The sequence below is a fragment of the Alosa pseudoharengus genome, unplaced genomic scaffold (assembly GCF_046254945.1).
Source record: "Alosa pseudoharengus isolate Yale_2024_CS ecotype anadromous, Long Island Sound unplaced genomic scaffold, YU_APseudo_1.1 YU_APseudo_1.1_scf_11, whole genome shotgun sequence".
Lineage (NCBI taxonomy): Eukaryota > Metazoa > Chordata > Actinopteri > Clupeiformes > Clupeidae > Alosa > Alosa pseudoharengus.
The window spans coordinates 20,129,743-20,157,387 of NW_027468576.1; the positions used below are offsets into that span (position 1 = coordinate 20,129,743).

General features: G+C 44.2%; 4 protein-coding genes across 5 annotated transcripts; 1 reads left to right on the forward strand and 3 right to left on the reverse strand.

Annotated features, from left to right (window-relative positions):
* Nucleotides 1–402: 402 nt before the first annotated feature.
* On the reverse strand, nt 403–2,261 carry org (oogenesis-related gene). The gene is made up of 7 exons (XM_076277225.1): nt 2,144–2,261; nt 1,785–1,865; nt 1,365–1,581; nt 1,034–1,197; nt 819–923; nt 585–633; nt 403–442 (listed from the first exon to the last, which is right to left on the reverse strand). The coding sequence occupies exons 1-6, from the start codon at nt 2,192–2,194 to the stop codon at nt 610–612; spliced, it is 642 nt and encodes a 213-aa protein (XP_076133340.1). The 5' UTR covers nt 2,195–2,261; the 3' UTR covers nt 403–442; nt 585–609.
* A 3,941-nt stretch (nt 2,262–6,202) lies between these two features.
* On the forward strand, nt 6,203–10,712 carry LOC143116932 (inactive tyrosine-protein kinase PRAG1). 2 transcript variants are annotated; one of them, XM_076278324.1, is made up of 5 exons: nt 6,203–6,992; nt 7,380–7,555; nt 8,167–8,708; nt 9,286–9,354; nt 9,502–10,712. In XM_076278324.1, the coding sequence occupies exons 1-5, from the start codon at nt 6,931–6,933 to the stop codon at nt 10,360–10,362; spliced, it is 1,710 nt and encodes a 569-aa protein (XP_076134439.1). In that variant the 5' UTR covers nt 6,203–6,930; the 3' UTR covers nt 10,363–10,712. The 2 variants fall into 2 exon arrangements, with proteins under 2 accessions (XP_076134439.1, XP_076134438.1); XM_076278323.1 differs by having other exon boundaries at nt 6,213–6,992; nt 9,286–10,712.
* A 1,172-nt stretch (nt 10,713–11,884) lies between these two features.
* On the reverse strand, nt 11,885–18,786 carry oaz1a (ornithine decarboxylase antizyme 1a). Its single transcript, XM_076278326.1, is given in 6 exon segments — nt 11,885–12,828; nt 12,947–13,032; nt 13,161–13,336; nt 14,292–14,378; nt 14,380–14,437; nt 18,633–18,786. Coding segments are annotated over 6 exon segments (657 nt in total). The 5' UTR covers nt 18,752–18,786; the 3' UTR covers nt 11,885–12,697.
* Nucleotides 18,787–21,435: 2,649 nt separating this feature from the next.
* amh (anti-Mullerian hormone) lies at nt 21,436–25,317 on the reverse strand. The gene is made up of 7 exons (XM_076278325.1): nt 25,144–25,317; nt 24,542–24,907; nt 24,086–24,270; nt 23,203–23,320; nt 22,971–23,118; nt 22,427–22,863; nt 21,436–22,199 (listed from the first exon to the last, which is right to left on the reverse strand). Exons 1-7 carry the CDS (start codon nt 25,232–25,234, stop codon nt 21,775–21,777), a joined length of 1,770 nt encoding a protein of 589 aa, XP_076134440.1. The 5' UTR covers nt 25,235–25,317; the 3' UTR covers nt 21,436–21,774.
* Between the last annotated feature and the right edge of the window lie 2,328 nt (nt 25,318–27,645).

The window sequence follows — 27,645 nt, forward strand, 5'->3', positions numbered from 1 at the left end:
GTTTTTTTATGTAAAAGGGCTTATATAAGCCTCCCCCACACTTCTGCAGGTTCACACAAGGTCAAAAAGCTAGCACAGGTCAAGTCATGTGTTTGTGGGCCTAATCAAGACAATGGAGCCCCTTTTCTCAACTAGCACTCTTTGAAAGACATAACTTGGGCTGTTGGACATACGCAAGTTCTTTCCCCAGACAGATAATTCTTACAAACCCTGCAGAGTCCTTTTTATATGCATTTCCTGAATTGACACACTTGAAGGCTTTGAAAGGGACAACTAGGCCATGATCAGCTCACTCCTGCCCTCTACTGGCCATGCACTACAACAACCCTCAGACAAGAAACACATCTTGCGATTTTTAAAGAACCACTTTATTTTTCAAAAATATATTACATACACATATACAAAAAAAAAAAAAACAGAACACAGTCCAGACGAACAAGACCTGTGAAGGAAAACGACACAAATAAGAATCTCATCCAGCTGTGCAAGCCAACTTCAAGAGAACTCAAATAATTTAACCTTTAAATCAAATCTCAATTAGTTTGAAGAACAGTAACTTGGCAGGAAAAAGGCAAAGCATTTACCTTAACAGACACCATTCCCTTTCCACTACGAGTCAGAGGAAGCCGCATCCTGTAATGACATTACATTTTGGCTCTAGGTCTACAATACACTATTGTATATTGTAAATATACAAGACATGTCTTCATTCCTTGTCCAACAAGTCCAGGGGCATCAAACAAAACAGGATTGAAATCACTATATATATATATATATATATATATATATATATATATATATTAACTGAGGCCACTTACCAATGGGACATCATTGATAACTATAACACCTTTGTCCACCTCAATGTCACTCTCTGTATTGTTGTGGGAACGGTACTCATCACTGTCTGTGACTATGCTGCTTGGCTGTGGATAGATGGAAGACCGGTTAAGCCACAAAATGAGAAGAGTCCCACACACACCCAGTACGGATTTTTTTTTTTTTTTTTTTTTTTTTTTTAAAATCCAGATGACACCTCATAGTCAGGATCCTCTGGATCAGGTTCGTCCTCATCAGCCAGCTCCTGATTAAGGGCCTCCACCCAGGACTGCTGCTCTGCATCTTCATCGTCATCATCCACATCATCCTGCTTCCTCTTGCTGCCCTTTCCACATGGTTTGGTGGGAGAGGTCTGCACCTCTTTAGGGTGATTAAACAGTTCAAACTTCCCATTACAATGCAGGGTAAAAAAGATAATAAAGTAACTTACCCAACTAAAAAGCACTGCACTAGTTTTCCCAAAGAAGTTAATCAACTATGTTTTGTATCTAGTATAGACAGAGTTAATTAACTAGCTGAATTTCTACCTGGGGAAACCGTTCGGCCGATGCTGGTGCACACCGGGTAGCCCAAAGCACTCTGAACCCTACATGGCAAAATAGCAAGCAGGATGCGAGTTGCCCGCCACAATCGTTTACGGCCTGTGCGGCAAGGACGGGTCGGAGAGTCACCTTCAGCGGGGGCAATAGGCTTCTCTGGAGTGGAGAAACCGAAAAACCACCAGAACCCACGGAAAGCTCGCATCTACAACACAAAGTGGAATTGCTTGATAAATGTAAACTTTAAAGACCCCCCAATACAAGAAAACATCTGCTCTATTATGAATATATTAGTTACGTTGTGGCAAACATTTAACTAATGTCAGTCAGCATGGTTAGGCCTTCCCAGGCCAGGTTACACTGCTAGGCTAGTTTAGCTAAAGTGGTTTCAGCAAACTGCGAAATTACCGTGAATCTGAAGGGCCAGAACTGGGAGATTCGACAGAGTACAGTAGAAACGACACCAACTCTCTTCTGTTCAGATTTATCCTGGGTGGGGGGGGAACAGAGCACATGTTAATCATGGGCACCAGAGTCCCAAACAAACTTATCAACTAACTTTTGCTAGCTTGCCGGATGCCTAGCAAGCAATCACATGGTTCAAGTAACGTTAACGTTGAAGTTGACACTTTAGCGAACACTAATGGTCAATTGTAAGGTACAACTTATCACAACAAAGACTTTAAAAGACACACAATAAACTAATGGCCCGTTGAGCAATTACACAGTATTGGTCGTCGAAAAAAAGAAATGCCTATAAAATAAACCTCAGAAATTGTCTTCTCTGGCTCGATCACAACGCTGCTCTGCGATGTCATGATGCTGTTGTTCGGATTACTGCGTGGGTAATGACGGCAGTTGCGTGACCACCGATGCAGGTGTTCGCATAAATCCAGTGCCTGACAAAGGTCAACCAATCACATCTTCTGGTAGGCCTACAATCAATTTGCGGTGATCTCGTTAATTAGCCTAATCAGCTGGCCGAAACTGTTCTGGTTTTATGTTTTGATTAGTCTAGCCTGTTTAGAAATAAATATGTGACATTGTAATTTAGCAACTTGTGTGATTTACCGGCTAAGCCTGTATTTAGCCCTATTTTTTAAGAAAATCTGAATAATAATATTGATGGATGTGCACAAGCTCTTTTTTACGGTTATTTACATTTAGTTTGTTCTCATAGACCGCAGGCTACATATAGCTCCAGTGTTTGGTCTGGCATTGTTGATGCTTCCGTTGGAGTATCTCCGTCACATTTACGCACGGCACGTCTCATTCCTCTTCAGAGAGGCGAGGAGGGGCTTGGGGACCTCTGAATATAAAAGCTCCCCAACAAGCATCTCTTTCACAACACAGACTGTAGGCTAATCACTTTACCATCATTAACAGGAAGCCAGCAACGAACAGATCCGCGAAAATGAGTCGAAGTATGGCAGTGACACGAACTTTCAGTATAGGAAACTGTTCAGGTTCTTCACGTGCTTCTGATCCTCAGGACATTCAGGGCGCACGTAGACACAGCCTCGTGGGGATGAGGGCGCACATGTGGGCAAACAACAGCTCCCACTCTCTGGGCTGGGAGAGAGTGACAAGCAAGGACAACATTCTCAGCAACTTGGTGACGCCCAGCAGCATCCCACAGTTCACCATTCCACGTCTGGCGGTAGAAGACAGCGTGAGGTCCACCGTTAATGATAAAGAGAGAACAGGGATGGAAGAGGATGCTGACATATATTGGGCAGATTTGGATGAAACTGATTTTGTACACATGTCTAAATCTCTGTCCTCTTCATCGTCATCACACTCAGGCTCCACATCCTCAGGGTTTGGATCCTCCCCTGCGGTGAGTCGAAAAGCCTGCAGGAGCATCTCAGACCCAGAAAGCCTGAAGAGGCCATCCGCACAGCGGACGATCTCCAGAGGAGCCCAGCAGCACTATGACCCGGCCTCGTGTGCAGCCCTCTCTCTCCCTCACCTCCCCAAAGTCACCACTCCTTACGGCTTCATCACACTCAGTCAGAGCCCCCAGATGGCCAGTGAGGAGGCCCTGCTCTTCCAGGCCGGGCTCAGCCGGCGGTGGGGCAGGCTGGAGGAGGAGAGTGCCACCCACCAAAGGCACTTCAAGCCAGAGCTGAGGAGAAGCCTCCCGCACTGCCAAACCCGGCCTGCCACCAGCACCTCCAGCTACACTCACACTCCTCCAGCACCCGCACCCCACCTGCTGCAAGGGACTGGCAATAAAATGACAGAGGGGAGCATGGCACCAAAGCCACATCACCCAGACAACAAAAGCTCAGGGAGCAAACCCAAGTGCAGGCTCTGGGGAGTCCTCCGCAAACACTTTGTCAGCCAGAAAGGGAAGCAGAGACAGGACAATGTATGAGGGAGCACCTCACCACTCTCATGTCTATAATCATTATGCAGTTAAAGTCGCTCTTGATGTCATGTGGAGCAATGGTTTAGTTTGATGTATGCTATAAATATGACAATACCTGCTGATCAACAAAAGAAGATTGTGAGGTTGTGCATTGTTGCAATAAATGAGGTAAAATAAATATATATTTATAAGAGACATCATGTGTTACTGGATATATGACTGTTCATTCTCTTCATCTTCTCAACTTTATGACCAGACCTGACCAGGTGGTTGTTCCACGCTGTTCTGTGGAAATGATAGTCTGTGATTAATTAATCAAATTAATTAATGATTAATTCATTATTCAGATTAAATGAATCTGCATGAAAACATCTATGACTGAGCAAGGGCTTTTCCTTATTCACTATTAAGAATTATTATGGGTTAAACTAAATATTTAGTCTGCTGGGAGGAGGTGCAAAAAAAAAATCACACAACCTGGAAAGTTAACAACCCATGAACCCATAGTCTACTTGCAGTTTCTCAATGTACAGTCTTGACTTTTCCCATCAGCCTATACAGTAGTACAGGTTATCATTTGTCCCCTCATTGCTTTCTCTTTTGCATCCCAGTTGTGTGTGAACTGAGCTCCCCACCGTGGTGCTGATGTTGTGGGAGCTGACATAGGTTTCCATCTCTGCCTGGGATCTAACCCTGAAGGAGCTCTTCAGCCAGAAAGCTTAATGACGCTGCACTCAGCAGAGCTAAAGGGCCTTTTTCTCCCTCCCTCTCGCCCCTCATTCTCTCATTTGAATCAGTGCTTTTAAAAGGGTCCCAAAAAAAGCTCTTCTTCCCTCCTTGAGCCTTTTAGCATGCAAAACAGCGAGTGTTTCCTACCTGACCATAAATTGGGGGATTTTCAGTTTCATCATTATCAACATCAGTGAATCCCTCCGTCACAATAGACAAGGCAGTTGAATATAATGCTAGCACCAGTAATTCAGCAATGATCAATGTTGTGTGGAAAGTCAATATAGCCTTTGCTCTATTAATTTTCTCTTTTTTGGTTTTCTGATAGATGCAGATTATTTTATTGATGTTGGTGGAATTTGCAAAACAAAGCCACCATCATTGTTATTCCATTATTTACTCATTTTACAAAACATACTGTAACCACTTATGCATCCTATTAAAATTCATATATTTTCTCAGAACCACTCATTACTCAGTGAGCACAGCTCTGAGAGGGTTCATGCTGAAAGCTTCTTGTGTCTGCCTCCTTACATCGATTGCCTTGCATCATCATCATTACCTTAACTGGGATTGTGAATCATAGCAGACAATGGCCCTAAGGCCACTGACTCATTCCTTCCTTCTGTTGTTCTCTCTCTCTCTATCCCTCCCTCTCTCTATGAGGACCCAGGAGCATCGCCACCTCCTTAGGCAAGTAATTACCAGACGGGTACTGTGCACTGCACTGCCCGAGCAGGCAGTATGTGTAGACGAAAGGGATCCCACTATAGCACCACCTCATGCATTTTCATAAAGCTTGGGAGCCATAGCCTCCAAAGGAGAGCGAAGGCCATTATCATGCTGATGAACATCAGCATCTAGAAAGGCCAAAGGTGACGTCACGGCAAAGACACACAAAGAGGATCATTTACTTGTGTGCTACACTACAGTGATTTATCTGTCTGTGTGTGTGATAGAGTGTGTGGGAGGGAAGGGGTGGAGATAGTAAAGACGAACCAGGTCAGACCTCGAGACCTTTAGGTATGCTGTTTATAGTCTCATGTGATTTTGTGCTCAGACTTTTTTTCTCTGTTCAGAATTTCCAACTTCTGAATTCTGGGGAAAATAGTGGTGGCATCATATCGTGACACACAGTCACAACACAGTCAACCTCTATTTTATGTCACAAATCAGTCAACTTCTTTTTTGACTCAACCATGATGGTAATCTTAAAGATGGGTTCTGTAGCTGTGAGTGAGAAATCTGTTGAGAACAAGGCAGACATTTAAGCTCTTGCCAGACATTACTTCATACTTTTGTCAATTATAACATTAAGCTCTTGCCAGACATTACTTCATACTTTTGTCAATTATAACATTTCAGTTTCCTCTTATCATTTTGTTAGAAGCAAGCAAAAATAATATGAGAGTCATTTGAGACCCATTTCAGCCCATTCATTTTACCACTGTAACTATTTGAGTGTGAACATGCTGTACACATTCTGCAATTCTCTCTCATTCAACCACAGCCAGTGTGGTCTCACAGTCACACACATGCACACATACACACCCACACCCACACACACACACACACACACACACACACACACACACACACACACACACACGCACTTCCCACCAGTTGGCACGCCCTCCCAGTGAAACACATCAGCATGAGACACCACGGCAACACCAACAGACAGGAAGAGATAGCACCAAAAAACACCCCAAACTCACACATGGTTTCCTCTCTGTGACTTGCCAAATGCTTATCTCACAAACAAAAGGAAGGCACTTCTCTTGAAGTACTACCATGTTCTGTGTTGAAGTAAAGTGTTTGTAGACATAGCATAGGTTCTCACATCTTTACTCCCAAGTCTTCAGGACTTGAAGGGCCCCAGGACAGCAGGCATAGGCAAGGACCTGTGCAGCATGCTAAGATAAGATCAGAGAAGTCCCGGTTTGTGTTGTTTTGTGGAATCCCCTGCTCTGAACTGTTACTTCTTGGGAAATACTACCTAAGCAGAAGCAGGGCATTTGCAGCATGGTGACTGGACTTGCAGAAGTCCCGTCTGATTGCACTCTGTGAAAGCAGGAGAATGATGAGACGTAGTATGCTTTAGTTGCTGTGGGTCTTTGGTTGTTCCTCATTTTGGAGTTGAGGTCAGTGTACAGTGGAGATATGCCCCCACACTCACTCAGCACACGCGCTCAGGCGCATGCATGCACACACACAAACACATACGCACACTCAGAGAGTCGCACACACTCGGGTTCCTGTACAAGACGCAGACTTCGGAAGACCACAAGAGAAGATTAAAGAGAGAGAAAGTAAAATCAACTGTAGGAAGGACAGCAGGAACTTGCAGTTGCAGGGGGCAGAGGACACGACCGGCTCAAGTACCGTCGGCGAGCGACAGCCAGCCTACCAATAAGCCAGCCAGTCATCCATCTGTCCATCCCTCCCGCCATGGACTCCTCTTCGAGCGGAACAGAGGACCTGCCACCCGCCCTGCCAGCCAAACAACGCAGGTAAGACCTGTCAGAACAAAGTCCTCGCTTCGACCTACTTTTTCAGCACTGGCACCCAATGCCTGCAGATCTCACTACATCAAAGAGATCGACAGAAGGGCAAGTCCTGAGCTGCAGAGGCTGGCACGAATGTGAGATTGTCCCAGAGAGGCGTCTGAAAGTATTTGTTTTTTGCCATTTAGATGATAAGGATTCCTTGATTGATCACATCCTTAGGTGTGAGACTAATGTGTATTCACTTGTTCAGTTAGTAGTGTGTTCTCTCTGGAATTGTCAGTAAAGTGAGAGCCTTGAATTCACAGTAGACCCCTTTGAAGCACTGAAAGAGTTCATCTGTATGTGTGTGTGTGTGTGTGTGTGTGTGTGTGTGTATGTGTGTGTGTTTAGGAGTCTGTACTCTCGAAGCTCCAGCACCAGCTCTGTTGACCGGAAGTCCAGAGCAAGCTCCATGGTCCTCCCCTCTCCGTTGCCCTCTCCTGACTTGACCACCGGCTCATTCTCTGTCCCCACCTCGCCTTGCTGTGACTGCTTTGCACCGCAGTGCCCCATACACCACCGCTATGGTGAGTAAAGACGAAACCAGTGCGTATCATGACACAGTAGTAATGTCGTTGATAAGCAATTGAACATGTTATTTTTCAGAGCAGTCTCTCAGTGTGTTGGCACTGCAAAGTATAACTTTCCAAAAAAAGGGGTGGCTGTGTTCTTTTGACATGCTTTTTTTTAACGCCTTTGTGGCAAGCACTCTCCTTCCTCCTTTTCCGTGGGAAATGAATCAAGGGAAGTGACACCTGAAACCACACCTTGACAATACTAGCAGGCCAACCACATGCAAGACAAGCTTGTTACAAATCACCGCCATACGAATATGGCTACTTAGCGCTAGCACATGACACCTGGACTGAGACACATAGGCTATGTGATTGAGGCCAAGACCAGACATGTTCTAGGTCATGTGAAAATAGCTTGTTTGAATATTTTCTTTTTCTTTTAGCCACTAACACTCTTTTTCTTTTAGCCACTAACTAATATACGATTAGCGATAACAGCGATAGCTTAGGACTACTTGAAGAAACTCAAATGTTGTAAGAAAGATATTGTGATTTCTCAGAAATGATGATTTTGTACTTATTCTTGTCTTCTTCATTGTGTGTGTATCTTTCTTCTACTGTAGAACATTCTGATTGCCACCAGGAGAGATATTTCTCAGAGAATACCCCTCCCCCTGTTCCCAAAAAGAGACTAGCCCGCACCATGTCCCTGCCAGAAGAGTTCCCTGGCTCTTCTTACACCCGTCCCACCCTTCTGCCTCAGTTCAACCCTCTATCCAGGTTGTCCCCTCTCGAGGACGCAGTGTTTGACCCAGGCTGCAGTGCCGAAGAGGAGGCTCCTGAGGAACAGCTGGACATTGTGTCTCCACCCCAACTCCCTCAGCTAGGTTTTGACACTCCAGATGAGCAGCTACCCTGCTTCTTCTCGAACCTTGGCGACCAGGCGCAGGTGTCTGAGAAGCTCCAACAGCGCCTCCTGCTTTTCCTGCGGAGTACTGTGGAGAAGATAGAGAAGGGGGTCGGGATAGTGGATGCCAGCCTGGGGCAGATCCAGCCCCAGGACCTCTTGCTGTGCCAGGATGACCTGTTCTTGCATGCCCAGGACGGGGTATGGCGCTACAGAGTGAGATGGCCCAATCTGCATGAACAGGAGTTTGATATCAAGGTGAGTAGACCAGATTTCAATTGAAGTTTTGACATGGCACATTGCTAATTTGTGCACATAATATGTCAGAAATAGCTTATTGTCTCATCAAATCACAGTCACAGCTTAAAGGCAAATGTGACACTATATACACAGACCATAACACTTCAGTCACTTCCTCTGCGTGTGAGCATTTTGAGGTGTTCTGCTAGTTCTATCTGAGATCAAGTTGGCAAGCTTTACAGCTCTGCAGAGGTAACAGTAAGCTGTGATGCTTATCATTTGGAAAGAGATTCTCATGCTTTAGATGAAAACCACACGCAAGCACACTCTCCCATATAAGGAAGGCCTCTGACTACACTATCTGTCATACAAAGCCACTTCCTGCAAGCTGGCAACAGGTGTTGAGAAATCTAACTGTCAGTCTGCAAACACATTAATAGTCACAAGCTACATTTCCAACACCACCACAGTGCATGTTATCATTTGAAAATCAAAAGAAAAAATGACCACAAACTACAATGGGGAGATTATAGATTTTGGTATATCAGAAACACTGATGTTCTGCCCTAATGACCCACCTTTAACTCCATTTCAGGTGAGCACAGAGTCAGCTAAAGCTATTTCACCTTTACCTCAGCATCCCCACGCCAATATTCAACAGGTGGTAAGTCATTTCACAGGTGGTCCAGTTACAGACCTACTCCTGGCACCAGAGAGGGAAAGAGGAACTTTGTCCCCAAATTGGCCACAAGGTGGCAGCAGTCAGGCAGAAATGCAGAGAGAGCCTTCAGTCCTGTCTCTGCTCAAACAGGATTACCATGTCACGGTCAGCAGAGACGTGCCTCAGGGCGACCTGGAGGGGTTTGTGCTGGAGGGGAGAGCTCTCCACAGGAGTCACCCTGAGGTGTACCATAGGCGGCTAGTCCTCCTGCTGCTTCAGGTGAGCCAGGCTCTCCTGCACCTTATGACACACGGTATTCAGGTGGCTGACCTGGACCCACCTAGCATCCGTCTGTCCTGGGCAGAAAATGATGGTGGCATTGAGAAGCTGAAGAGGAGGGAGACTGGGGAGTCACAGGAGAGTAATGAAGGAGTGAACAAAAGAAGGAACAACTGTGAGAGGAAGGACACAGTGGAAAAGCAGGAAAATAAGCATTTGGGGAACCTTGAGAACCTCTGGATGAAGTGGGGGACCCCTCGAGTAGTGTTGACCTTATGCCCTTCTACAACCAATTCATCTCAGCCAGTCACCTCACACCAGATTAAGCTGGGCCGGCTGCTTCAACACTGTCTGCACCTCCCAGATGCCTACAGGAGCCGCACCCTACCAGACTCTCCCTACTCTGAGGGCCTCATGTGCCTCCTCTCCCAGCTCCTGATTCCGGAGAACCAGCTGCAAATGATCGACACAGCCCCCTTCCTCCAGGCTCTTCTCTGGGGCCCACGGGCCTCTCTCTTCCAGCACAGCCTCCCCAACCCCACCATTGTCCACAACTGGCTGCTGGTCAAACGCTTCCTCCTGCTTCTCAAGCTGGCCGAGAGAGGTCTGTTCTCAGATCAGTCTTCTGTGGACTGGGAGGCTTACCTCTGCCTTCAATACTTCAGCCTCACTGATCCCCATACTGTGCTTAATGCCACTGCGAAGCTGGGCCTCCACCACACAGAGATATGAGACTGGCTGGCTGGGTTTGATGCTACTGGGGCTGCTGTTGTGATAAATGCCATTGCTAGGGCTCTTCCACTGATCTCTCTGAATGTAACAAAGCTACAGATAAGCTTTTCGTGGAAGGAGCTTGCAGGATATGAAATGTCATAAGAATGCTACAAAACCGAGTAAATAAGTAAACTAAGGCCATGTTGGGTGTTCATTTAGTTTTCTTTTTAACCTTCTTCTGAGTTTGAAGAATCATGCGCTACAGTTGCTACATTCAATTATTAACAACTGCCCATGACACATAGATAAGTGCTCTGGTTCAGTATTTTCATCTTCCTCAAACAGCAATTAAAGAAATCTGTCCCTGCTGTCTACTCTTATTACAAACCAGATGAACTGGCAAGTTATATATTCATCAGATGCCATTTAGATTTTTTCTCAAAATTGATGGTTGACCTAAAAAAAGGGCCTTTCTATTTAGAACTAAAGTTATTGTCAATGGCCCACATTTTTTATTTTTTTAAATCAACATAAATGAATCATTAGCATGAAAGTCTGATGTTGCCTTTCCATAAATCTCACATACTCTGTGGCCATGAGACTTTTGAAATAATTTCCGTTGAGTTAGTGGTGCAAGGGAGCCTTATAGGCTACAGCTAACCTCTCAACTCCCCAACTGGCCAGCCATTTCATATCAAACACAGGATTCTGATGTCTTGCAAACTATCCCCCAGCTAAAACTGAGCAGGGATAGATGAGCAATGTGTTTAGTTGTGATGTTGAAATCCAATCTTTCTTATTCCATTACAATGGTCATTTCATGTTTAAGTGACAAAATGGTAAACTACATTTTCTATTAAAGATAATGGTGCAATGGATTCTGAGGTGTTAACTGAACTGTAATGTTCACGCTGTCAGGCAAAATAAAAAACACCCTCTACAGCACCTTAGCTAAATGAGACATTTCAAAAAAATATGCAATATGCAAGTGTAGTAGTATATTTATGCCTTATAACTTTCCACCTTGGGTGATGTAATATTCTAGCCTGACGAGCCAGACCAGGATGCCTCTAGATTTCTAGGCTAGTAATATTCAAGACTTTTATGGGTGGGCAAAAGTGTTCTCAATGCTTACAATCACCTGAGTGAAGTACCTTGACCTTAACCATGGACACTCTGTGAGAACAAGGCTCGATATCAGTTTATTTATTTACCAAAGCTGGCACAGGTACAGGAACCTACATGATCCAAGTCACATCCAGAATTTTAACAGAGCTATATAATCCTCAACCACAGGGCTGAGATAGAGGCAGGTCAAAAGTAACAACTACAATTTAGACGATAGGACAGAACACCTGTTTTAGTTTCATTCATTGCTGTACTTTAACTGAGTGCACGTCAGACAGGCATCACAGACACAGAAGAATTAGCATGAACAAGGTCACACAACCATTAGCAAGAGACAGAGGATTCCAAAGTAATCCCTTTACTCAGAAATGAAACAGGATACACATCCAATGATAAAACCCATTCATATTAATCTGTTTGAGCACTTTATTCTGTGCACTGTTACAACATGCAGATTTCAGTCTTCAATAAAATCACAACTAAAACTCAAGATTCATGCACACATTAAAAAAAAAATTCAATACAAACATTAAAATCAACATGAAATAGCCATGAGAACAAAACTACTTACATAATGTTTTTAATGTTGCATGGACACCTTCAATCATAAATATTACACCCTAGAGATGATTGGTAAAAGTGGAGGATGGAGGGAGTTGGAGGACTAGAGATAATTAAACGGAAACAAACAAACAAATAAGAATCCTGGGGATCCATCCCAGTTCATTGCTCGCACCTCCTCCCTTCCTCAAACTGCGTTAGGGTAACTGGATAGGCAGAAACAAAATGGCTGACATTCCACTGGGCCATTTGATAAGTCAAGTGAGGGGGATATCAGCCAGACAGCCCTCCCTCTCCAGTGGCCTCGACTCAGTGGAGGAGGAAAGGCAGGTGCCTCAGTGAACTGGGACAAGCCCTGGTAGGAAAGGTAACAAGTTAATGTGTGCCAGGTGTAAGCAACGCTTGAATGAGACCCATATCCAGACCCAAAACAAGTGCAAATGTCACGTTTCTACAACACAACTCCAAAGGGGAGGCGTGAAATGAAAAACAAAAGTCACTGGAAATGTCTACTTAGTTGTTTTTTTTTTCTTCCTTTAAATTCTTGAATCTTTATCATTCACTGAGGATGATGGTGGAAAAAAAAAGTGTGTACATTAAAGAATGTGTGAATGTGTGTGTGAGTATGCATTTGTGTGTGTGTGTATGTGTGAGAGGATTAAGCTTATTCGTCGTCAGATGAGTCTTTCTCGATGCTGTAAGCCATAAAGAAAGCGTCAGGGCGGGAAGGGACGAGGGGATGACCTGGTCGCACAATCTCAAAGCCCAGGAAACTGAACGTCCGAAGCAGTTGAGCTGGGTAGAAAGAGAAAGACCGTAACTTATCTGTGCAATAAGGGAAGTGAGACAAGCAAACCAGGGAGAAGTGAAAGAGGAACCAGACAGATGCAAAACAGTCTGACTGCAGACTCACCTCGGTCGTCTCGGTTCTTGTGGAAGCAGATGAAGACGTGATCCGCGTGAAGCTTCTCCTCCGCAAACTCCAGCAACAGAGCAAAGCTGGAAACACACACACACACACACACTGACCATCAGTCTAAAGACTAATAAACATGTAATATGAAATATTCGAGGTAGTATATTTGTGAAATTTGTGTGTGTGTGTGTGTGTGTGCATTCGTGCCCACCTGTCCTTGCTGCCTTCGGGCAGGACACCAGGGGGAATCTCCACATAGAGGCTGGCCCCCTTCAGTGCCGCCCTCCAGGCCGGTGCCTTGGCCTCGGCGCGTTTCGCCTCAAACAGCAGGAAGCGCACTCGGCCAGTCTGTGGGGGAGGCTCCTCAAAAACCAGCAGATGAGAATCCTGCACGGACACACAGAGCGGACAAGGTGTGAGAGCAGAACCAGCTCTGCAGCATAGCAAGTGATACATAAGGAAAAGACGCGCTCAAGAAAAATCGCCCCCCTCCAGGTTAATAATAGCCCCACCTCTGCATACAGTAAAGGTCAAGGGGATGGCTGAGTGTATAGATATACCGTGCAGCCCCCCGATTCTCCCTACCCAAAGGACATGGAAAAGCCCAGAAGTCAAACCGCTGGCTCGGACTGGCTCATCACAACACACAGCTTTGGGGTGTAATTTCACTTGAGGGAGTCTCACAGACTGCCTTGAGGGTTGTGATGTTGTTCATAAATCTGTCAACAAAGCTATTTGTGTCTTTCGGTCACTGTGTTCGGTGACCAAAAAATAAAAAAAAAATAAAAAAGGTGTACTCATGTGTGAGACCACTTGGGTTTACGATATCATTTGCAAACAGATTCACTGAGAAATGAAAAAAAAAAAAAAACATTCATGACTGCTAAGCCGGTCGCTCGGGGAGACCGAGGAGCTTAGGCAGGCCACTGTTGCTGTCAGGGCTCTTAACGGGGCAGACAAGCCACCGAGAAAAGAGAGCAGATTAGCACAGAGATTGAGAGTGGCTGGACTGGACAGATTAACTGCTGCCAAGAACATGGGAAAGAGAGGACAGTACAGCTCAGCCAAAAAAGAAAAATCCAATGGTGAGATAGAACACCATGGCCTGGTAGAGACAGTGGCAAAAAGGCCTGACAGGGCAGAGTTGCTGAACTAGAAGTTCAAGTTTTTTTTAACAGAGGGCATGCTTGCTTTGTTTTTAATAGCTAGTTGGACTAGTCTTTCCCGTACATGGATGAAGCCTAATTAAACTCTTGGCAGACTGACAGGAGAGAGTTGGTTAGCTGGGAGGCTGTGTGTGTGTGTGTGTGTGTCTGTGTGTGAATTATGAGTGTTTACTTACAGAATAGAATAGCTTAGCTGTAAGATTGTGATCCCTTTGGCCTTCCCCTCGCCCACCTGGGATCTTCAGGGGTGGGAGAGGGGCATCAGGAACACCACAGAGGCCCCGGACACGGGTTACTGCAACACCGGGAGCACCGACGCACACTAGAGGAGGGGAGAGGGGGAGGGAGGGAGGGGGAGAGAGAGAGAGAGAGAGAGAGAGAGAGAGAGAGAGATGGTGACTTCATATTTAATTTACTTCATTTTAACTTAATGTCTTGTGATAAGTTGATTACTAAACATTCCTATACAGGCTGAGGCAAAAGAGGAACTGTTCATAGGGCAAATCTTGTGACTGCTCACATTGTACAAATGTTTTGTTTTGAGGAAGTCAATCAGGCAAGGTTTAGGCTGTTTACTTGTACCGTCAAGCAATGATTAACATGAGGCTACCTTTACAAAAACATGGTTAATGTTAACAACCACATCCACCTTTCAAAAAGTCGACATGCTTGTTGTATTCAAAGAAGGAGAGTTCAGAGTGCAATGCACTGTAAACAATTGAGCAAACAAAGCTCAAACCTTCTCTTCCCACCATAATTTTATCTAACCATTTCAGAGAATCTCTGCCAATTTTCCATTGTTTACAACAAAGCTATTCTGAGTTTATGGAGCAAAATAGTTGTTTAAGAAAACAACTAGTACAAATTCTTCAGATGACAGGGATTGGAATCTAGGTCCTGGCTTCGCAAAGCCTCAAAACAGCCATCTTGTGGAATGGTGACGCCGACACGATTTGGTAATATAAATAAAAACTGTTGCATTTCCTTGTTGAAACTCATTCCTATTTGGAATTTGGTTTGCAAGTTGTTTTGTTCAGTAAAATAACATCCTATTTCCTTTTTAGTGTGTCACTTAACAAACCACAGCTATGCTCAAGGTAAATAATGGCAAACTACATCTGGGCTGCATTACATGGTCAATTTGCTAAGTAAAGAGCGCTTAAAAACACTGCAGGTCCATTATAAATTAATCTGTAAGACTGCAAGCACTAGTTACCGATAACTACAAGTTATATTTGCTGTATCTGTTCATTATGGAGCATGCTAGGGTTGAAAGCAATACACTTTTGAATTAACAACATATTTAAAAACACTCCAAATGAATTTAATTGTGTTTGCATACCATGAACTGAGCCCTGGTTGCTAAGGTGGCCAGTAGATTTACAATGAGGTAGTTACAGTGTGTGGTCTGTCACAACAATGTGTGACTCGCTAGCACTTCTAAGGCAACCCCTGAGCAATGTGGGATCAGAGTGTTCACTGTACTTGCTCTCTACTCTGCACTAACTGTTCTTGTCAAACATTACCACTAGAGTGTGCCATTCAGAGGGTCAAAGTTTAATTATTAAAACTCTGCTGATGTGTCTAATCATAAATGATTGGGGATCTCAGGCCATCCAGGCAGAAGGCAGTCAGCAGGGTTTCAAGCATGAGGAAATGTGGTCATAAGCACTCTTTGCATCGTCTCTGAGACGGGAATGACCGTAACAACTTGCACACTCTACGTCATCATTAAGGTGGTGTGACATGTGGAGTGAATGTGTGATGAAATGTCTGAACCTCTATGTCTCACACACACACCTCTTGTCAAGCCCCTAAGCATGACTCATACAAATCACACAGGCTTTTTACTGACAAAATAAAATGAAAACCATACACAGATAAAATAGGGCTTAGAAAGCATCAGACAGCTGGGGTGATTGATGCAGAGGACCAGTTTTTTGTTGTGTAATGAATCACAGTGCAGATGAATGAAGTGGCTCGTACTTGGCTGAATCACAAGCATTACGAGAGAGGATTAGAGTGGCCAGAATAACAGTTCCCATCCAATCCCATAAGTCAAGATGCAAATCCGCCAAAAAACCCTGCACGGGTCAGGAGGGCTCTTAGGAAGACATCCTGAGTAAGGGATGCTGGGAAGGGATTGGCACGTCATGGAAACCAGTGTAGCAGATGACGATGCATGGTCACTCTGTACTGTCTTGTCACTAAAAGCCACAAACATGCAAAGCAAAAAAAAAAACCCTCCTGAGTGCCCAGCTAGCTAGCCAAACAGCACAGCTGGTTAGTTTGCTAACCGAAGGAGACTGAGTACTGAGACACAACTGATTAAAAGCCATGTTCCCACTCATACACGGTATGGAGTGGTACACAGGAGCTTGGCTTAACAACAAGAGGATACAACTGCCCTACCTTGACCTGGACATAAATATTTAAAGTTATGAGGGACAATTTACCTGATTGCAACAAAATACTATCAGATTTCTTTAAAAGATGCTGTCAGGCTGTAGACTACTAAATGCCATTACATTTATAAGGAACTTCGGTGTTTATAACTATAGACAAGGGACAATAAAGTACCTATTATTTTAACTAACCCCATCTTAACAGCTTGATGCTAGTTATGTCAGGCTACTAGTAAGCTAATCGTATTCCACTTTCTCTTTCGAAGGTCACGCTGAGCATTTTGACGCAAATGTAAGTGTAAACTGGCGTTGCTACAATATGTGTCGCAATATCAATGTTGAAACCAACTCATCTGTGTGATTCATCAGAACTTTGCTTCGGAGTCGCACGTAGGTAGTTCAACACCACATCTGCTCGTGGACCACTATGCTAGCGTGTGGACCACTTTAAGAATCTGCGTAGATGAGCTTTAGATTTTACACGATTCATACTGTGTTGGCGGTTACCAAGTAGACAAACTCGTTAATTGTTTCCCTTAAAACTGAACGGACTTATACTTTTATTTGAAAATAATCAAGCCCCTGAAATACAAAAAATACCTGCCTTAATTCAAATGATCGACAACAATCATTATATTTAATCAATTGATCATAGACTCGGTGGTATTAAACGTGAAGTGTGCTGCAATAATGACGTTGTTTCGATCAATGGCCCATACCACTAATGATCTGACCCATTGGGAATTTAGGTCGTCGCGTGGTTAGGGTTAACGTCAACTGTAAACCTGGACTTAAAGCGATCGCTATTAAATGCTAAACCGTCTGAAACGTTTAGGCAACTGAGGCTCTAACGTTATTCAATTTCGACCAAACTATAGTAACATTACGTTACGTTACATGTCTCAATAAACAAGTAGCACGTAGATGTAACACTGCAAATCAGAGGATTTGCTTGCTAGTTTAGCTAGTGCTAACTAGCTAACTACGCAACACAAGAAGGCTGAGGAACTACGAGCACGGAAATTAGGCGAGCTAAAAGATTCTATCATAAATCTAGCTCTACTTGAGGGACAGCAGGTTTGGGCTTTATTTTTATTACACGCTTTCCATTTTAAATATTCAATATTTGCTACCGTGAGCTTCCTATGGTAATCCAGAGGCTAAAATTAACACCACCAGTAAGTACGGTAAATAAACGTTGCCGCAGATTGGACCCTTTGCTAGCCAACAATTTCTAGAATATTCCATGTTATTAACCACTTGTCATGGCATTGTCCAGACCATAAAAGGCTGGATAAATGCCCTTGACTCCCTCAGATGAATTAAGGTTACTTGTGGTCATTATCCATATTCAAGTTCAAGCACATTTTAACGCCAAAATAGCTATCTAACGTTAGCATGTCAAATCGAGTTAAGTAGCATAGCATAGTTTAGCTAGCCGCTAACTACATTTCTAGTATTAACAGTACCTTTATTTTAATTAATGTATACGAATGCATTTATCTATACGTGAATAGGTGAGCTACTGTTCCTCCCAATAACAATCTCTCAATTTATCAACTACTTTTGCCTGTTAAGTTAGTCTATGCTAATTAAGACAATCGCAGATATAGCTGCATACAGCCAACCCTAGACTCCAGAGCTAGTTCACCTAGCAAGGTAAACACGTTACGTTAGCGGGCTAGAAGCTATCTAGCCTAGTTCTATGTAGCTAACCATGTCCAATTGCTAAATTGTTTTAATAGGATTTTCGACTGGTTAGTCAGCATAGCCGAGCGCTTTGCATTTCAACCATTGTCCAACGTACATCTGAATTGAACTCCGATGACACTTTGGGAAATAAAGCACATACGTTTATTTACTAAAGGCAAGTTTAATACTTGCCGCTCAAGTTTAACATACTAATATTACAATATTGGATGAAATGTATTGCGTGTAAACAAGGCACGAGGCCCACAATGCTAGCTAACGTTACCTACCCAGATTCCCAAATCTTGATGAAAAGGCATGCTAAGCTGCTAGCTAGCTCAGCAGGATGGCTAACTAAACAGGTAACATAGCAGCTAAGTTGGGCCCATTTCCATGTCAACAACTCTATGATCCACAACTTACCTTTCACTTTCGGGTTTATTACTATTCAGATCGATGATAGGCATTTTGGATATATTTCTCTCTTTTTCGCGCACAAAACAATGGCTATTTAGTATCGTCTGTAGGTTGGATTTAACCATCCGGCCAACGTCCAAGCCCGCAGATCTCTCTCGCTTCTCCACCAAATGACACTGTTTTTCTAACGACGATCAGTTTTCCTAGCAAGGGGCGGGCCCTGCCCGAATGGAGTCATAATGGGGGCAGAGCGCTTTATCTTACGTAAATGATCTTATGCTATATTTTATTGCATAACCGAGATTTACATGCCCTGAAACAACCGTGGAAATTGATTTACATAACATTTGTTACAAATTCAAGACTTAAAAATTCAACGAGATATATTTTAAGTTGATGCTAGAGCAGCTGCGGTTTATTTTCTGTTGCCATAGGCCTACCGTGCCCGTGTGAATATTGCAGGCTAGGTTAACAATAAAATCAACTTAGTCTAGGCCTAGCCTACTATGCAGCCAGATGAGAATGTCCCCTAGTTCGAGGTACCTGCAATATGAGTTTAAATCACATAAGATGAAAACACTGTCCATATCACCGCCAGCTTTTTATTTTCTGCTGCTGACCCAGCTGTGCCCGTCGCTCAGTGTCAAGTGTCTGAAGTAAAATCCGAGACGTGGGTTGACACCCTGCTTCTGAAGTCTACAGCTCTTATCCAATCGCACAACCCAACAGTTTAATCCAGGTAGGCCACTTTCATACCAATTCATAAGGTCACGATTGTCTGCGGTTTGTTTGCATGTGGATCAGCATATGTTGTGGTCATAGACGACGGTGTTTATCTTACTCTTGGTCCAATTTGATTGAGCCTGGCTATTTAAAGTAAGTAGTTGTGGTGGGCTACAGTCTTCTGGGATATTTATCACAACGGTTTCGTCAGCTGCAGACTGAGCCGTTTTCATAGAGACTTGGATATCTTTGTCATTCATTCAAATTAAACATAACGTAGACAGCATACCATTTGCTGAAATATCACAATTTCACGCCTAACAATGCAGTTTAAGATGAATTCTGGTGCATTCACATTGTTACTTGAAGCCTACGTTTTCTTGGAAAACGGGACTTGCTAATGGTTTCCTGTTTATCTTCAGGTTCCTTGATTGCTCTAAAGAAGACCTGCCCTCAAGTTTGTTACTTACCTTCATCTTACAGCGTCTAATCTTAAAGTTAAATAGTTTGTTTAACAATAGCATATACAGTGTTTTTTTGGGGGGGGACAGTAAACCTAATGCATGCCTGTGTGCAAGCAAACACATGTCAAATGTAAATGGTAGGGGCCCGTGCAGTCCACTCAAACATTTTTCCAATGCAGCTTTGGCTTATTACTCCTACTAGGCATACCTAAACAAGGGTAACATTTTGATTTAGATATAGCCTAACAGGATGTGCCACCGTTAGAGCTTGCTAAGTGGATGTGAGGACTATGTGTAGGCATTGATTTCTTATAGATCATGTGATTCATGAGGCCAGAAGGTGCCTGTTTACATGGTGTTGTTATGTTATGGTAGTGCCCTATCGCCGGAAACTTCCTGTTGAATCGTTGAGTCAGGTGGAGAATCCATGGAAAGGCATCACACTGAACCGATGTATTGCCCTGGCCATGATAATTGTGGTGGTCAGCTCAAGTGTTGAGCAAGTGCAAGGTAATAACTCTTTTTACTGTTGTTTGACATGAACTTTGAACATGAACAATTCCATTGGCCCATGCAATAGATGCATATAGAAATGTTTTTTTTTTTACAGTCTACAGGTGTGCACTCCTTACTAGGTCCTCTGTATTATCATCAAAAACAGATTAGGATTCAGTATTGTTTGTTATCATTATGTTTACCAGGTGTAACTGATGATTTGTGTTGTTGAGCACATGGTTCTAATGTATCCAGCATCCTGCTTTATTTCAGAGGCCCTGGATACCTTCCTGGAGGAGGAGGATGGTCTGAGCATGACTGACGGAACTAATCAGGTAGTTAAAGCCACAGACCTTGCTTGGTTCGAGGTCTCTTTGCCTGGGGAGAGTTTGCTTTGGGAGAAATGTACAGGCGCTCAGTGGGAGGTGCTGCTTTGATCACATGACTTGCTCCCTCTGTGTCGGTACCAGCCTGGCAGCTTGCTGTGGGACACCTTGGCATTCTGGAACTGGGGCCTGGAAGATGACACGCTAAAGAGACGATCTATACGCAAAAAGATCCATAAACGAGACCCGACCGTCAGACTTCTGAGGGAGAAATCTGTGCTGGAAGCACTGGATGGAGATGACTGAGGGGATAGGGGGTAGGGGGTGAAGAGACAGGCTGATAGAGAATGTGATACAAAAAAAAAGTAAAAGAGGGAAGGAAAGGGGAGGGACATGTTGGAAGAGGAGACAATGGTGACAGCGGTGATGACTGAATCATCAGATAGTTGCATGACTCAATAAGCTCAGAAACAAAGCCAATGACAGGATGTTACTATGCCTCATGCCATGAGGGAAGATTGATCTACCCCAAGATTTCACACTTTTTTCAGCACTAGCATTACTTAAGCCATTAGAGATTGGACAACAGAGAAAGAGAAGCAATGTTTGCTTTGATAAATCGGTATTTGTAACATTACTTTTGTCGCTGTTAATAAATTACATCTCTTGGTTCAAATATTTTGTCCATCTATGTAAATGTAATGCTATTGCTTCCTATAGTATTTTATTCAGAAGCTACTTGGGGCAAGTCAGTCAATACTTACTACTGTGCATAGTCACATGTTCTTCAATTTGTACACAAAATTACAAATCCTCCAGACAGCCTTTCACCTTTACATAACTGAAGTGGTTTTAATGTTTTCTACTGAAATAACATCTGTTCTGTGAGTCCCTACGTACATAAAAATACCTTTACTGTCATAAGGAATGTGTCAGTTAAAGCACAATTGTGAAAATATGTAGATAGGGAAATAAATACAGTTGTGATGTATCAGCGTATGTACAGCGTAATTATAATACAATTACATGATGGTAGTGAGAATCAAAAAGAAGAAGAAAACATGCACAAGTCCATATATATTTGTGCACTGTCATGTTAGTGGGCTGTGGTCAGAAACACAAACATCAGTCTGAATTAATTCAGCGGCAGCCACATTCCTTGGCCACCATGTTTGTCTTGGCGGAGATGGTGGTGCCATCTTTGTCCAGCTCCACGACCAGCAGGTCTCCATACTCTGTGGGCACGCAGCAGGGGGCGCGGCCAGTCCAGCCCCCCTTTTGCACCATGTTGTTGATCAGGATGGCATGGTTGTTGCCCTTGGGCAAAGGGAAGCTACATTCGCCCTCACAGTTGTTGATGGTGGCCACGGAAGGCTCCAGAAGGAAGGCCTCGAGGGAGATGGTCAAGCTCTGCAGGCGACAGGGGTTGTGCTTTCCTTGACTCTCCTCGCCCCCTCCGCGGGTTAACCTCTGCGATCGCTCGGCCTCCCAGGTCCCCAGGACAGTCTGCAATGCCTTGAGCAACAGCAGGGCACAGTACTGGACCTCACTGGACTCCCCATCACCTGCAGACACATGCTAATGTCAGGACAATTCTGGCATTGCTGGAAAGGGCAATTTCATCCTAATTCATTAAGAGTTGTGAGTTTATGTGTGAGCATGTGTTTAGATAGATTAAGTAGATTAAGTTGTGGTATGTTTGGATTAAACAGAGACAATAACTGGGATATAAATCATGCATCTTGTTTCATGGATTAGCCTAGTCCTGAACACAATGAGAAACTTCTCTCACCACCTGATTGATCCATCCCTTCAGCTGGCAAGGCACTAAGATCACTTAGCCTCTTTAGTCTGTCAGTCAAATGCCCACCTCCCACCTCCTCGTGCCGAAACTGGACCAGCGCGTCGTCCAGCCCCTGCCGAAGCATGGACAGCAGCGGTGGCTGGAGAGAGAGCGCCACTCGGTGGCTGAGCAGCCCAGAGCCCCTTTGGGGGAAGGAGAAAAGGGTCGGCGTTGAGGAGTTCAGTAACCCCAGCAGGAGGCTCTCGCTGGAGGACTCACCCAGGGTCAGGGGTGGCATAGAGCTCAGCGAGGCCAGCGGCAGGGCCACGGCATTTCCGTCAGGTGAAGACAACGCATTCTTCTGGGGGAGAACATCACTAAGGAACCTCTGGAGCTCACACAAGAACTGGTACGTTCTGGAAGGTGGCAGCACTGGAGATGGGGCACTGTTTAAACAAGGAGGAAACAAAATTCAAACATCCATTACTCCAGTCACACTTCAGCGACGATCAAGTTTCATTTTGCAAGTTTTACTTAACACATAAGGCCGCACCTGTGATCAGTGGAGGTAATGCCCCCAGGCTTATCCTCATGTGGTGACTTGTTTGGAAAAAAGACCATCAGAGGTCTCTTCAGGGCAACTTCTTCTTTACCACGTCTCATTAAAAAGTTTTGAACTTCAGACAAAGACAGATTTGGCCCTACAATCATTTCAATCACATATAGAGAATTAATATCCATTTTCACATAGGTCAAACTCCAAACAAGAAAAGACAGGTACTTACCCCTGTTTGGTTGCTTCAACTCAACAGTGATTTGTATGGTCTGCAGTCTAGGACTTCCTGTTTCAGGCACTCTCCTGGTCAGCACGATGAACTGAGTTTCCACTGAAAGGCATGCTGTCTGGGAGAAGGGCCATGACACTTGGTCAGACATGGCATATGGGGTAGTATACAGATTCTGCAGTAGCTGACATATTCTCTATTCACTGAGACATTTCACTTGATGAAGTTTTTTTGCTTTTTTGGGGTGGAGTGGCTGTCTGGCTGACATTTAGTTTGCGAATGGAGGAGATCTGGCATTTGCATCTCTAATGCTGGTAGGGGAGATGTGGGCCTAAGAACACAGGAAGCAACAGAGGCAGACATACTGTATTTCTGAGGGGTCTTTTGCAGTCACTGACAAGTTTTATGCAACCGAGAGACCCAGAAATCAACAAGTTAATGCTATTTTCACAAGCAGATGGTGACTAGTTGCTAGGTTTTAGTGCCTGGAAGTTTAGTGTCATTGACATTTTGTAATTAATTTTGATTTCTGGTTCAGTGGAAATTTCTCCCTGCTTCAGAGGCTGCATTCAGTTTCTTGGTGTTTAAGGTCCCCAACGTTGTCTTCAAGGCAGTGCTGCCTGGAAGGCGCTATAGGCATGGGTTAAGGTTAAGGTTAGGGTCAGGGTTATGATTAGGATTTAAGTCGACGGTTGCAGCACTGCCCTGAGGACGACGTTGGGGGCTTAAAACACCATCAAGCCTAAATTCGGTCTTGCTTGGGTAAAACTCGGTTCTAAATGTCAGAATGCAATAGACTGAATGTGATTTAAAAACACAGCACACATTCAAAGTTGTTACACCATGAACAAGAAAACAAACAAAAAAGTTCTCAGAGGTTAACCTGTTTGTTGGGAAAGAGCACATCGCTGCTGAAAGTAACTTCAAGGATCTCTGTTCTTTTGGAGGCAACAAAGAACAGCAGCATCGTGGGAGCCACTGTGCTGAGGTGTGTCCTCACTTCAAAGACCGGAGGAACTTCAAAGGTCAAAGAAACGCTTCCTGCTTCCTCTCCAGGAACCCAGAGTTCTGACATAACACAAACCCAAAGTAAGCAATATCAATACTCTTACAGCATTGCAGCTATTCATACCAAAATGCCCTTTCAAAACAAAATGAACAAAGACCATGTTTAAGGTTTAGAGTTCAACTCTAAAAGTACTCTCCTTAAAAAGGTACACATTGACTTTTTTGTGAGGTAGCTTTGACAGGATATGACAAGTCTTGACAATGAATTTCTTTTGAACATCCACAACATCCACAACTAAATGTGAAATAAGTACCACGATAACACATGTACCTTTATCCAGATTGTATGCCCAAGGGCCCACACTGTCACCATCTCTGTCTGCAATCAGTGTGGCCAGAGCCGAGAGCCCTGCCTCAGCTGACCCATCACTCCCAGTGCAAATCCCAAACCGAGTCAGGGTGTCTCTACCCAACTCACTCTCCCTGCTCCAGCCATCTTGCAGGGCAGACAGGGCTTCTTTCAGTCCGTTACCTAAACCTCCAGCCATGGCAAAACATGGTGCTTCCTCAGACTCCTCACTGTGCAGGGAAGGGAAGGGCTTTATGTTGATCACTGGAGGCTGCGTGAGCAATTCCTCTCCCTTCTGTGCATCATCCTGGCCGAGGTTGGATTTCAGGACATCCACCTCCTGATTTCCTTAAAGGCAAAATAATGACCATAATGCATTTCTCGCTAATTGAGTAACGAATTTGACAATATGGAGTTGTCGTAAATAGGCCATTACATAAAAAAATGTAACCACAGATGTAACCACAAAAATATTCTCATAAACATACAGAAATACGATCTAAGAACAGTCTCATCTACAAATCAATATGGCTGATCGACACATACATACATTGAAACAGCCAAAAAAAATGCAGACGACACACCTCTAGTTCCTCCCTGGCCATGGGCATCATCAGCTTCTCTTCTCAGCATCCCAGCTCCCAAAAGCCCCACATGTTCGCGGAGAGCAGACATAGCAGACGACTGAACTGGCCCGGGGTGATCCGACCTGTGCTTCTGACCCACATCCTGTCTGGGAGGCTTTAAGTTGCGGTCCTCGCTGTCTTCCAGGGGTGTGGTGCTAATAGGGGCAATACCCAGTGGCAAAAGTAGGAGCAGGGGCAGCCACATGTCAAAGGCGTTTTGACTCGCTTGCATCAGTTGTTGTCAGGATGCGCCCCGAGAGAAAGACTGGCTTTATATCAGCCGCAGGCTTCTCCGGGTTCCCCAGAGCGGGAGCTGTCAGAGGAGAGGAGCAGCGCAGGACAGGACTACGGCCTTGAATGGGTTATGGGAGGTGGAGTTTGGGCACTGTCTCATGGAGAGGCATGAAACTTGCTGTCCACACATAGAGGTACTACTCTTCTCCAGTGTGTGTGTGTGGTGAGGGGGAGGCCTGGAGGCCACACACAGACACCCACACACCCTCCTGTCTGGCCAATTCTGTTAATATCAGGGGAGGCGAGATATGGGACTCACATTTTTGGAGCTCCAAAAATACTCCCTCTGTTAATAGTGTTAATATTCCTTTCCTTCGCCATGTGGAGTATATGATTTAGTGAGTAGGCTACGGATCTAATAGTAGTAGAACATGAAGCTCCAGTTCTCAAGAAGGACTGTCCCACACTGTAACATCTCGTACCACATTTATTACTTAAGTATATCTAACACATTTTCCCTTAATGCTAACCGAAGGAACTTCACTATGAATCAAATTTTAATACAACGGCACATATTTAGGCTATATTTACTCCGTGAGGGCGTTCAAGAAGTTCTAGATAGGCGGCTGTTATGTAATAAATGTGATTGCCGCTATCAATTCTCCACTCTTTTCCCTCTGTAGACTGAAGTGCATGAGTGGGTATGTGAGCATCAGCTAGAATAGGCCTATAATCTTCAGGGAAAAATGTGTCTCACCTCTGTTCCTGACCAGAGGGAAGACAGCTGCGTTTGTGTTTTGCAGAATCTCAAGGTCTCTCTTCTGTTTCCAGCGGGTGCCGGGTGACAACAGATGTCAAGGTCCTTGCAAAAAAAGAACCCCAAGATCCAAGGAAATAATCAAGAGAAATATGACAAAATAGGATGTCCTATTTTAGGGAGGAAGTGTTTTTCTAACCCTGTCTCTCGTCTTCACAGCATGAACTGGAGGAAGATTCATATTTTCATGAACCTTTGTTGAAATTGGGTTTCTGATAAGGCCCTTCTTATCTTGGAAACCTGTCCTTCAAGGAACCCCCTTTGACCAAGATGTTACACCTCTATTGCCTTTGGATGTGTCCCCTTAATGATTAATATTTTTGTGACAATGATTGAAGCTATTACAGGACTTCTCATACTTCTCAAGTTTACTTGAAACGTACGTGAATACTGTTGGCACTGTTGACTGAAGTGAAGTGGCTCATGAATTGAACAAACTCAAGGGGATACTCTTTCACAATTGTTTTGCAAATGTAACGGGCACCAATACGATCTTGACCCTCAGCTCCACGTTAAGACCATAGGGGCGATTTCCCAAAACAGTGGGACCCATATTTGGTGAGTATTCTGATAAGGCTCTGCACATACTGTCCTCCCCTGCAGACGGACAAAACAAGCCGCCAGCCATTCCACGCTCAGCTGCAGTGCCAGCAGCCACTGCTGTGCTCCCGCTTCCTCACACAAACTGCGATATCAAACCAATACAAACAAAGGTTCACGTTTCCAGCCTGTTTTTCAAGTTTCTTCTACTTAATACAATACCCACTTCTACGTAATACAACACACTTAACATCAGAATGAAAAATTCCAACGCCTGTTCATTGTTAATGTGCAACTATGTGCAAGGGGTTGGGGTCAGGACAACTCTCAAAACCACCAAGACATGTAGCGAACCTTCTGTGCTTTTGGTCACTTGTAGTTTGTAGTAGCGTTGTATTGCAGGCCACAGTGGACATCATGGAACGAGTAACCCGATAAGGTCATCCCAAGTGACAGGGCAGTAGGGTATTAAAGGGGTGTGTGTGCACACAGTGATATTTGACCACTGGAGTGTTAACAGTGCATAACCCAAGCAACGACTTTTTCACAATTACGTGAGACTATTAAGGTGGGCCACCAGTCAGTGTGCACTGATCCATTTATACCCACATGTACACCTGAGGGGAAAACGTTGGGTATAAAACACCAGAGTCTGCTGAGGAATGTATAGCTTTGGACAGTGATGTACAAAGGCAACTACCGGTACACAAAAAGAAACATCCAGTTATTTCTGAATGTTTAACAAACACAGGCTTTATATGAAGAAACATCCCAAGATAAAAAAAATGGTATTTTTGGAGGGGTGGTTAGTTGACATTTATACCTACACGGTGAAAATGGAGTGGCATAGAAGGAAGACAGAGAGAGGC

Bases quoted from the DNA above. Each gene is read 5' to 3' on its own strand.
- org (XM_076277225.1), bottom strand. From the start codon at position 2,194: ATGACATCGCAGAGCAGCGTTGTGATCGAGCCAGAGAAGACAATTTCT. The intron at 1,198-1,364 runs GTAGAAATTCAG...ATCACCCTAAAG, and splicing joins CGGCCGAACGGTTTCCCCAG to AGGTGCAGACCTCTCCCACC. The intron at 924-1,033 runs GTGTCATCTGGA...ATCTATCCACAG, and splicing joins CAGAGGATCCTGACTATGAG to CCAAGCAGCATAGTCACAGA.
- amh (XM_076278325.1), bottom strand. From the start codon at position 25,234: ATGTCTGCTCTCCGCGAACATGTGGGGCTTTTGGGAGCTGGGATGCTG. The intron at 24,271-24,541 runs GTACATGTGTTA...GTGTTATGTCAG, and splicing joins GGCATACAATCTGGATAAAG to AACTCTGGGTTCCTGGAGAG. The intron at 23,119-23,202 runs GTAAGTACCTGT...AAATGATTGTAG, and splicing joins GTTGAAGCAACCAAACAGGG to GGCCAAATCTGTCTTTGTCT.
- LOC143116932 (XM_076278323.1), top strand. From the start codon at position 6,931: ATGGACTCCTCTTCGAGCGGAACAGAGGACCTGCCACCCGCCCTGCCA. The intron at 7,556-8,166 runs GTGAGTAAAGAC...CTTCTACTGTAG, and splicing joins CCCCATACACCACCGCTATG to AACATTCTGATTGCCACCAG. The intron at 8,709-9,285 runs GTGAGTAGACCA...ACTCCATTTCAG, and splicing joins AACAGGAGTTTGATATCAAG to GTGAGCACAGAGTCAGCTAA.